The 10,863-nt window shown below is 41.5% G+C and overlaps 1 protein-coding gene across 2 annotated transcripts in view; it reads right to left on the reverse strand.

Moving 5' to 3' along the window:
* Nucleotides 1-628: 628 nt before the first annotated feature.
* The window catches only part of LOC111216607 (zinc finger protein GLIS2-like), a 29,465-nt gene continuing 19,230 nt past the window's right edge, over nucleotides 629-10,863 (reverse strand). Inside the window, exons 1-5 of one of the 2 annotated variants that reach the window (XM_022738182.1) lie at nucleotides 10,201-10,391; nucleotides 8,566-8,748; nucleotides 7,912-8,045; nucleotides 6,590-6,708; nucleotides 629-3,707 (exon numbers count right to left, since the gene is read on the reverse strand). In XM_022738182.1, the coding sequence (XP_022593903.1) occupies nucleotides 3,037-3,707; nucleotides 6,590-6,708; nucleotides 7,912-8,045; nucleotides 8,566-8,748; nucleotides 10,201-10,341 (1,248 nt within the window). In that variant the 5' untranslated portion in view covers nucleotides 10,342-10,391 and the 3' untranslated portion in view covers nucleotides 629-3,036. Of the gene's footprint in view, nucleotides 3,708-6,589; nucleotides 6,709-7,911; nucleotides 8,046-8,565; nucleotides 8,749-10,200; nucleotides 10,392-10,863 lie in introns of those variants that run through there. The other variant, XM_022738183.1, reaches the window with a different exon arrangement.

Raw genomic sequence — 10,863 nt, forward strand, 5'->3', positions numbered from 1 at the left:
TCCCCTGGCCCATGTCCCTTAATGAAGGTGTGGTACTTTTTGCGGTTAAGTACTTTTCATGTAATCCTGCTGACAAACAAACAAATAAATCAACAAACAGACATGGGTGACAAATGGCCGGGTGTAACAAACTGTTGAAGCAAGCAGGCAGCCAAATAGTTTGAGGCTATTGGTTTAGTTTGAGGTTACGTGATTAACAGCTCTGACAGCTGTGTGTGTCCATGTGTGTGTGTGCGGTTCCCATTTCCGTGAAATTCTGATGACATATGAATTAATAATTGTAATTGGCTTTATATTATTATGCTGCATAAAGAGATAGTATTTGTCCTCCACCACTCCTTCCGCCCAGCCTCAACTGTAAAACCCAACATTTCAGTGGAGATTTCACTTTGCGAATATTATGCAACATGTCTCAGGTCTTTTTATTGAACTTGATAAACCTGTTAAACTTATTTGGACAACATGATGGGTGAGATTCAACATTATTTTTCCACCTTTTTCATGATTTATTACTTTTTCTCAGTTTTATTTTTTGCTTTATTCTTGTTTTGTTTGTTGAGAAAATAAGTCAAAAGTGATGAAACTTTATCCACACATTGACACAAAGACACACGAAGACAACAGGAGATATTGAAGGTAGATTTTCTTTCATCCGTTTGTGTTTATTGACATACTAGTCATTGTCATAGTCATTAACACTGGCGACATTCTTAGAAAGTGTTGCAGTGGCCCTGATGTACAAATCACATCTGTTGTCAAGTTATTAAAATTCAGTTTTCTAAAATGTAATGAAAAAAAAACATTTATACACTTTACATTTGCGTAAATATTTTTAATATACTGTGTGATATATTTCAGTTGAAACACAAGGCACTTGGACACCTTTGAAATACTGATTAGGATAAAATCAATGTGCAAACAAGAGTACAAGATACAACAAACAAAGATACAGGCCACATGTGGCCATTGTCAAACATTTCCCCTTTGAAAGTACTTGAGAGACTGTTCTGAAACCGCTGTTTGGCTTCTTCTTGTGTACCTTTTCGTGTTTTAACATTCATGTAAAGCAAATGTGTACCCATTACTGCCTAATACACACCCTTGTCTACTTTGTTCCTGGTTGAATGTGTTCCTCAGCTGGTCTTGTTTAAAAGGCAGGGCTGATCCTGTTGAGATCATTGTCTTGGAGTGATAAGTAGAGCAGACAATTAGCTAAGATAAACTGCAAGCATACAGAGTTAACCTCAAACCTACATTCAGTTACGTCAACACGTTTTTTTTTTTGTTTTTTTTATCTTCTTGCGACTTGAAAATCACATGGTCAAACAGGTAGCTCTGTGTGGATTGTAATCTTTCTTCACACATCGTAGTGCCGTGATTGTCCCAAAACAAATTATGCCTCAAAGTGTCTCTGAGATACGACAAATGCACACTGAGATCGCTTTATGACTAATAAATCAGAGATTACTACGTCATGAGGTTTGGTTTCCTGAAAGGTGTTCAATAATCTTGTTTGCTCTGGGCTCGGGAGCGACGATAAAGTAAGGGGACATCAAAGTTTACATATTGCACATGTCACCTGTTGCACCAGATCTATTCCACAGAAATTTTTAAAACAATACAACGTTCACTCAGACTGTGAAGAGTTTGAATCCATTCTGTGAGTAGATGACTACGGCAAAAACTAAAAATGATCTTCTCAAACACGTGAAGATGAATTAAAATAACCTCAAATGTTTTTATTTTAATGTCAGCCGTCATTTTATGGGAGTCTGTGTCAAATTTTCTAATGATTGCTATCTTATTTTAAAATTTAACTCATTTAATGTAGTAATAAAACACATTCTAATTAATTTTACATTCAATTATTGTGTATGGACTGTGTTTCCCATTGCGCCCCATAATCCTGCTTTTCTATTTTTTATCTAGGAATAAACACATGGGTACATGGGTGTGTGGCAGCAGTGAGTGGGGGTTGTCAAACATATCAACTGCAACATTATTAGTGCACCTGCTCTTTTCTTATGACCTGGTTTAGTTCATCTTATACAGGTGATTGTCCGCTGGAAAACGCTTATTGACCATGAGGTCAGGGTGGAGATGAACGGGAGGAGGGTGTGGGGGAATCAAGGAATATTAAAGGATCGGTTCACCCAAATAACACATACTTTCTCACGTGTGTGGTATCAAGCCATACAGGTGGATGTTGTTTTCTGTCGTGTGTTTTCGAGATACCTGCCTCTAGAACATCTGCCACCACCCTGATTTGTTGGAGTTGAACGCAATGTCATTTTAAAGGGTCACAACACGACGCTTGGAGCTAAATGCTAACATCAGTGTGTTGTACATGCTCACTGCGACCGTGCCAAGATGGTGATGGTTACAGGTGTAATGTTTACCTTGTTAACTATCTTCGATTAGCGTGTTAGCATGCTAACACTTAGTAATTGTCACTAAATAGGAGAAATGAAAATGTTGACCTGATGATGGCTCTGGATAAAAAGTCAGCGGATCACCAACGTCAGTAGGATTCATTCTCCGGGGATCATCTGTGACTGTACAAAATCTCATGGCAATCCATCTGAAAGTAATTGATACATCCAATACATCCATTTTCAACTAAGTTTTTGGCTGACACCTGAGAGGGATATTTCAAAATCTCAGCAGATAAAATCTCTGCATGGCTAGATGCATCTATATTACACATATTTAGTAGTTTGGGTGAAGTTACCCTTTACACTGTGAGACAGCTGAAACATGCATGGTGACACTCCAGGCTCGTGCTGGGGTTTTGCGCACTCAACACAAAGACTTCTCTTCTTTTCAGTCTTTCTTTCTGTCTTCAGTTGTTTCTGTGCTGGAATGAATGAAATGCGTTTTTATGGCTCTGCAGATGACGGGGACCTTTGATCACTCACATGCACACAAACACTCTCTGCAGTCACGTTCTGTATGTCATGACACGCACACAAACACAGACACAGAAAACCACAAACACACACTCCCTGGTTCTTTTTGAATTGCTGAGTGCACATCCTAGCTGACAACAGCTGGTTTGAGGAGGAGCGCCCTTGGCGGAACAACCACCCAGGACAAAGGGTCACTACGCCTGGGCCCCACCCCTGCAGACAGGTTCAGCACCTCCCCCTCCTCGCCTTCCTCCTCTTCTTCTTCGCCTTCTGTTTCCTTCCCCGCCATCCGCCCCAGACCTCCCAGAGCTCCCAGCCCTAACATCGAAGCAGCTGAGAGTCCGAAGTGTAACAGAGGGGAGTCCGAGAGGCCGAGCGGCCCCATGCTACTGCCTCCGACAGAGAAGAGTGGTGCCCCATGGTGGCCCAGGGCTCTGGCGTGGCAGAAAGCAGAGAGAGGCAAAGAGGTCCCGAGACCCCCAAGGAGAGCTGCGGCAGCCCCGGGTATGATGATGTGGGCTCCGCCTACAGAGGGCAGCTCAGCAGCGCTCTGGTGCCCGGGCAGGCCCAGCCCTGACCCCAGCCTGCCCGGAGCACCTTGCTCCTGGGCGACAAAGTGCCCGTGGGCCTTGATGTGCTTGCGTAGCGAGCTGGGATCTGTGTAGCGCTTCAGACAGCCTGCCATCTTGCAGTAGTAAGGCTTGTCAACGTAGTGGGTGCGGGTGTGTTTGAAGCGGTCGCTGGAGTTGGAGTAACGTTTGCTGCAGCCTTCATAAGGGCAGATGTAGGGTTTTTCTCCTGTGGAAGGAAGATGAGAGAGACGGGAAGTAGAGGGAGGGAGAATGAAGACATGACTTGATTAAAGTATAAATAAAAAACAAAACCAGAACAATGGTCTGAATAGGTTTCACTGCGGGTGACAAGAGGCACAGTGAGAAAAGCAACATTCACTTATATGTTGCCATAAAACATTTTGAAATTCTGCAGAGTTATGAACTTCTGTGAGAATTTTTTAATGTCTTGTTTCGGCTGGAAGTTGTCAGTGCAGCTTTTTTTGATCAGGACAAATGGATCTTGCTCACTTGTACCATTTGATTTTTCAGGTTAAACCTTTCTTAAGATTTATCCTGTGTTGCTAATGTGTTGCTGCTTTACAAGGACTTTAATTAAGTACTTCAAGCTATTTGATATCACACTTCCATAAAGATGGAAAAGAAATAAGAGAAAAATAAAAGATATAAAAAAGATTTTCTTAACGGCCAAAAACAGTGCAGCAGAAAACATTAGAGCCAAACATTAGTCCCTAATATTGGTTCAGCTCCAAAACCACTAGATCCTACACTTCCCATGTTCCTAGACTCATGAGACTCTCCATGAGACGACTGACGCATTACACGGGTGTGGTACAAGCAAAGTGCTCATGAGTACGGTGGCCCTGAGAGCTCAACACTTAAGAAAACACATGCAAACAAACAAATTCAGAAAACATCTTCATCAGTTTGACAACACACGTGCTGCAAATACTCACAAAACAATGAAGGTGTTTCCAGGGGACACAAAAAAGTGATGAACCCGTCAGCGTCGCACTTATTGTTCAATGTTTTTAACTTCAAAAGTCTCAAAGCATTGAACAACAAGCGCGTCCCAGCTGGGTTCATCACTTTTTCGTGTCCCCTGGAAACACTTCCGTTGTCATCTGTGCTACTTGCAGCGCGTTTCTGTATTTGCTTGTGTTGTGAGTATTTCAGATGTTTTCTGAATTTGTTTGTGTTTTGCATACTTGCATGTGTTTCCTTGTTGCAGGACACTGAGTTCTCAGGGCCACAATTCATGAGAGACAAATTATAAACAGGACAAAGTCATCCTGCTGATGAATATCATGATATGATCCAAAACCCAAGGACTGCAACTAAATGGACCATGAGGTGACATTGTTTTGAAAAGAAAAGAAAGGAAAGGAAAGGAAACCCCCAACTGAACAATAAATCACAGGATTTGAAAACAGAATTTTGTGCAGTTTCCTACCACTAGCATAACCCTCCACCTCGCCCTGTTGGCACTGAAAGGAGAGAGAGGGAGCAGCTGGTGAACCACAAACAATAACAAAGAAGAAAGGTTTCGTGTTTACAAGAAAAAGAAATTTATCAGATTCTGTGTGACACAAAACAGTATCTTGTGCGCACATTCGGGGATAACAGGAATCAGAAGCAAAAACGGTGGTTAAACATGCCTTGAGCACTTTGAAAGAATTCGCTCCTATGTTTCAAAGTTATCCACCCAAGTGAATCATGTATTTGCACAAACTCTGTGTAAACGTACTGATCATCAGCTAGATAAGCTTTCAAGACTCCAAGACTCCCGTTCATGTTGCAATGCATGCCTTTTTCTTATCACTGTAGTTTTATAGAATCGATAACTCCCTGCAGATCTGGTCAGTAAAGACACATACTGGGACGGAAAAGATAGGAGTCATGCTTTCAAGGAATTATCCCATGTTAGAGGCATCTGCTGCTGTTGTTTTTTGTAAAAAAGAAAAAGAAAAAAGAGAAAATGGTAGCAAATGGAATTGCAGAAAACCTTCTTTACAATTAAACAGTCTTTACATTTAAACATTCACATGTTTTGGATGGATGGAGGGTGAACCTGAAAACAGTATGTCTTCGACTCTGGCTATCGTCGGCACAGAGGCATAGAAAAACATCAGCTAGACAACACAGGTCCGCCTGCAGTGCATTCTTTCCACCAAATTTACCAGAAGTGGTGAGTTGTGCAAAGAGCTGATTAGCAGCAGTCAAAGACAGGAAACGATGAACTGACCATGGCAGCACCCATGGGAATTAAACAGAAAACACAATATCCACAAACACAATGCAATTACCAGATTTCCCTCCTCTGGGTTTACTTAAAGTCGAGCTATGTGACGTGAAGAGAAACAACTCTCTGAGATCAGAGTGTCATGTGTCATAGTCACAGTGATGTTATCAGGGTTAGACTTGTTCTGTAGTGTGGAGTTTATATGTTGAAAGACATTTACCTGCATAATGACAAAGACACTACATAGTTGCATTAAGCGAATTTTTCTTTTTTAAAGGCGAACTACTCCCTCAAATCCAGCTAGAGGTCTCTCGTCCAGGCAAGATAAGCAGGAGAGGGAGGCGACGACAGCAGGGGGGCGTGGCCTTCTAGCTACGTAGCGTGTGACATCATAGGGAAGACACGAGGGAGACTGACTGACCACCGCTCAGTGTAGCTGGGACAGGAGGACATCAGAGCCGACCGGCTGTGAGAAGCTGCTGGTTGTTGATAGACAGGGAGTGTGGTGGAGCTTTGACAGTCACTGCAAGAACATTTATGGCCCCTGTTGTGCTTTTTAAGCAAATGTTGCTCAAACAGGAGGAAATACTGCATTTGTTGAGGATGATTTTCAGCCACAGATTCGATGCTGTAGTCTTGTGCGTATTTAAAGCAGCAGGACGGTGTATGTGTACATGTCACTTAGTTTAATTGCGTGGCTCACTGATGTGTTCTAATAGTTTATGAACTGAGCTCTATGGTACAATACTTGTTAAGCAGATCAATTCAGGTTTGGTTTTTGTTTAAATTTGTTGGTAATAGCATAAATACGGAATATCACCTCACTTATACTTTCGCCTGCTTGGATTGTTTCACTGTGAACTCACCTGTGTGTGAGCGAGTGTGTATCTTCAGGTTCTCCAGACGTGAGAAGCTCTTGTTACAGGTGGGACAATGGTGCGGCTTCTCATTGGTGTGTGTGCGGATGTGAATCAGCATTTTATATCTAGAAGAAATAACAAAAACAAACACACAATGAAGGGAATTTTGTTTACAAAATGCACACACACACACGCACGCACACACACACACACAACATGTAGAAATGTTTTCTGAGGATGTGGCTGCTGATATCTGAATTACTAGTTACGTAATACAAGCTGCCGGAACTACAACATTATATATATATATATATACATATATATATCAGCAAACATCTTTTCCTCAGTCGCCGCTCTCTCTGCAGCAAACATCCTTATGATACCTTTTTACGTCACTGGAAGGCCACTGTTTGTTCTCTGACACACTTGGGTGAGGAGACAGGTGTTCATTTGTTTGCAATCTGCAGCCTCATTAGATGTCACTAATCCTGACACAGTGGCCCTTTAAATGTCAGTGACGATACCAAAGTTTCCAAAGAAACTAAATATTTCAGGCTACATTTGGGATGAAAGTGTTTAAAATGATGCACAAGATATTTATTTCCATTTTTATATAATGAAGCAGTTGTTAAAATATATTTATCTCAATGTAAACATCAGGAAAAAATTAGATACATAATATACAGTATACGACTCTGACAGCGTGAGATAAGAAACAGGACCTTAGAGCTACTTAAGCAGAAATATAAGAGGTTAAGGGGTCATGTTTGACTCACCTACAGTGCTGAAATTAGTCGATTAGTTCATCAGTTAACTGATAAAACGTAAATGAATGACCATTTTGGAATTCAACAAATTTTTAATCATGTACCAAGTAAGACGAAGCCTGGTTACAGCTTCAGAAATGTGAGGAAGTGTCTGTTGTTCTATATTTTATATGAATGTAAATTGAATTGAGTGTTTGTCAGATGCTCGTACTTCATGGCCTGGCCCCAGACTGTATCTTTATATTACTGTGGCCCCTCAGATTGACAAAATTAGTATCCTTCAGAAAATGTGATAATAATTTTTTTTTAATAACGTTATTAAATTAAACTATTATTATTATTATTATTATTATTATTATTGGCCAATTTTCACACAACCTTTTACTATTAAAATATTTAACAGCTGACTCAAAGGCGGCACAGGACAGCCTGTATATGTACAATGTGTGTACACAGGAGGTGAGAGGGCCTCCACGCCCGTCCCAAGCAGGATATTTGTTTTACATTAGTTTACCTGCTTTTGTAACATGTGTGACATTTCAGTTATGAGTGACAACACACCTGGCATTGAAGCCCCTTCCGTTTCGAGCACAGCCCTCCCAGTGGCAGCAATACCCGGAATCCTTTTCAGGTTTGACGTGGAAGTCGTTGATGTGATCCACCAAGTCCTGCAGCGAGTCGAACAGCAGGTGGCACTGCAGGATAGTGAAGGGGGGAGAGATTACCCAACATATACAAAACCATTTGATATCTTACTGTACTGTAAATTCAGACCATCTTGTTTCCTTATACCATGGTTCTTTTATATTTTACTTTTTTTATTTAATATTTATCTGGGGGTGTTTGTTTGAGAGAAGCGGAAAATCCTCACACTTCATATGAATGAACACGTGACTGTTTGGCTTTTTGTGAATGATTAATATAGTGTAATAATTGTTTTCAAATAATCATTTCAGCAACCTTTAATATTATAACCTTTGGTCATGTTCATCCTCTACTATCGCTGTTGTTTTCTGTCGACCGATCATTACACTGAGTTCAGCCACCACATGTTAGTCAGAGTAGTATTCATTTCTACCACCCTCATGTGGTCAAACGCACTGTTCGCACAGTTGCTTTTGTGATGTAATACATATAAACTTGTGTAGAATACTGATACAAACCCATCACTGTGCATTGATTTATTTTTGTTTTTGTCTTAATAATTACATTTACCTTCATCCAGCGGCAGGCCAGCTGACCATCCAGCGAGGGCTCTGGTGAGACTTGCTTCTCTCTGTTCTGACCGATGAACATGGAGGGAAAGCTGTAGCCCCTCGGTGGGCTTCCAATCGGCAGGTAAAACGGATAACCGTGCGGTGAAGCTCCGCCCTCCACACCTGAATGACGAGCTGCTTCCTGAAAGAGAGGAGGAGGAAAAATGTCACACAGCAGCCAAGAAATTACATCATATCATTCAGACTGCACCAGACGCCAAGTGGGGAAACCGTTCATACCAACCTCCGGCTTGTAATGCCAAGTTGAAGATATTTGGGATTTCTGACAACATGGCAACATGGCTGCAAAGCCACCACCCTTAGCATCTACATAAAGTCCAATTTTAACACCAATACAACCAATGTAGCTAATTTAAAAGAAGCTACGTAATGTTTCCTTGTACTTTTAATTAATAAATGCAAATATCTATCACAACATCAACAACAGGATATTCATCACTACAAGGATAATTGTTGGGGTAACATTCTTGGAATAAGGCACGAATAGTACCAAGGAAGTTTTCCCTTTCTTCCCATTCCTCCAGTTTTGCATGAATTTAGCATAAGTACAGACACATGGAAGGAGAGAAACATCTGCATTAAGCTGATGAAAATGTGTTAGGATTACTGAAATATTTGGGGGACACATTTGCCCGGAGCACCCTACTGCACTTTGAAACACATTTAGTAGCACTGCCGTACTTTGCCCTAGTTTGTTAATAGAAAGACAAAAACCCCCAAGTTGTTCTGTATTTACTGATAAAGTGATGAAATCAAGGTGTTTTAGAGAAGGGAGGAGGTTCTGTGTTTAAAATTAGAAGGGAAATTCACACTGGTCAGCTAAGTGAGTTATTATGGACAGACAGCTGCTGCTACAGTATCAAAGACATCTTTGAGGAACCCACTGAGTACATCTAAGGGGCGTAATGAATGCTTCTCACAGTCCACCTTTAATGTATAAGACAATTTTAACTCTCCGGGTTAAAAGATGAGTCTGGGCCAAGAGGAAAGATTTTGATGCTCGTGACAAAGAGGCTTGTGTGTTTGATGTTTTACCATTCAATTAAGGCTCAAATTTGATTTAGACAGTTACTGGACTGGCTGTGTGCTGTGTGCAAACGTTGCACCAACAAATTAGATTCACTCCCAGGATCCCAATTCAATTAAATTCAGTGGAAGAAGAGTGGAGCACATTCAGTCACAATCAGTCCCTGGCTGGATTATTCTGAGAGGATCGCGGTCATGCCTGAACACAAGATTAACTGATTACATGAAGATGCACACCTGCACAGAACAGTTTTCCCTCAAGTGTGCTCACATTAGTGTTCTCGTCAGTGGTTTTGTGAAACACGTCACAGGTCTCCTTGTTATCACATCGTCAAGCCAAGAGGTGGTTAGGCTCTGTGCTGAGTGGGAATCAAAATCAAATCTAAAAATCCACTTTAAAACCGGCAAATGACAAACTGTATCGATTACTATCAAACCTGATAGTGACGCACATGAGCAAAATACAAAGTTTGCACAAAATAACTATGATTGGATGATGAATGTCACATTGAAGCAGTCGTGTCATTGCATGAACTCTCGGACTCACCCGCGAGAATAGATGTGGCTGAGGGCTGCTGCTGCTGTGAGGCGACTCCAGGGGTGAAGAAGGGGAGGGGGAGGAGGGGGAGGAAGGCGACGGGGAGAGGGACGAGGCGTGGCGGGAGGACGGGGACAGGCTGAGGTCCATAGCCGGAGGAGTGAAGCAGGACCCGGGTCGTTCATGAGGGGAAGACTGGGAATCTGTAGTGGAGGTTAAAACAGAGTTATAATGGGATTTCTTTATGTGTCCCATATTGTATAAAGTGAGACTTCCATGTCTTTTTTCATTATAGATCACGTCTAGGTTCTGTATTAATACTGTGAGAGTATCAAAGCGCTCAGTCCACAGAGAAATGCACACAGCCTGTATTCAGACACTGAGTCTAAAAATGAGCTGTCAGCACTTCTGTAACTTTGTGATGTCACAACAAAGATGTCACCGCCCTCAGCCATGCCTGAAGCCCCGCCCACCTGACCCCACCATCCAACCTTGTAGGAATTGGTTTCTCTGAGTGTTTACCTCAGAGAGGAGATGTAAAACTACACTGAGATGGTTTTTGGCTCCACAAGTATACCTTCTTATGGATCAACACTTCAAATAAAACACTGGAAAAATGTAAAATATGGGACCTTTAAAAGTTGCTCTCATTTTAACCAACACTGTGCAGCT

Source organism: Seriola dumerili, unplaced genomic scaffold (assembly GCF_002260705.1).
Source record: "Seriola dumerili isolate Sdu_G_001 unplaced genomic scaffold, Sdu_1.0 BDQW01000035.1, whole genome shotgun sequence".
Taxonomy (NCBI): Eukaryota; Metazoa; Chordata; class Actinopteri; order Carangiformes; family Carangidae; genus Seriola; species Seriola dumerili.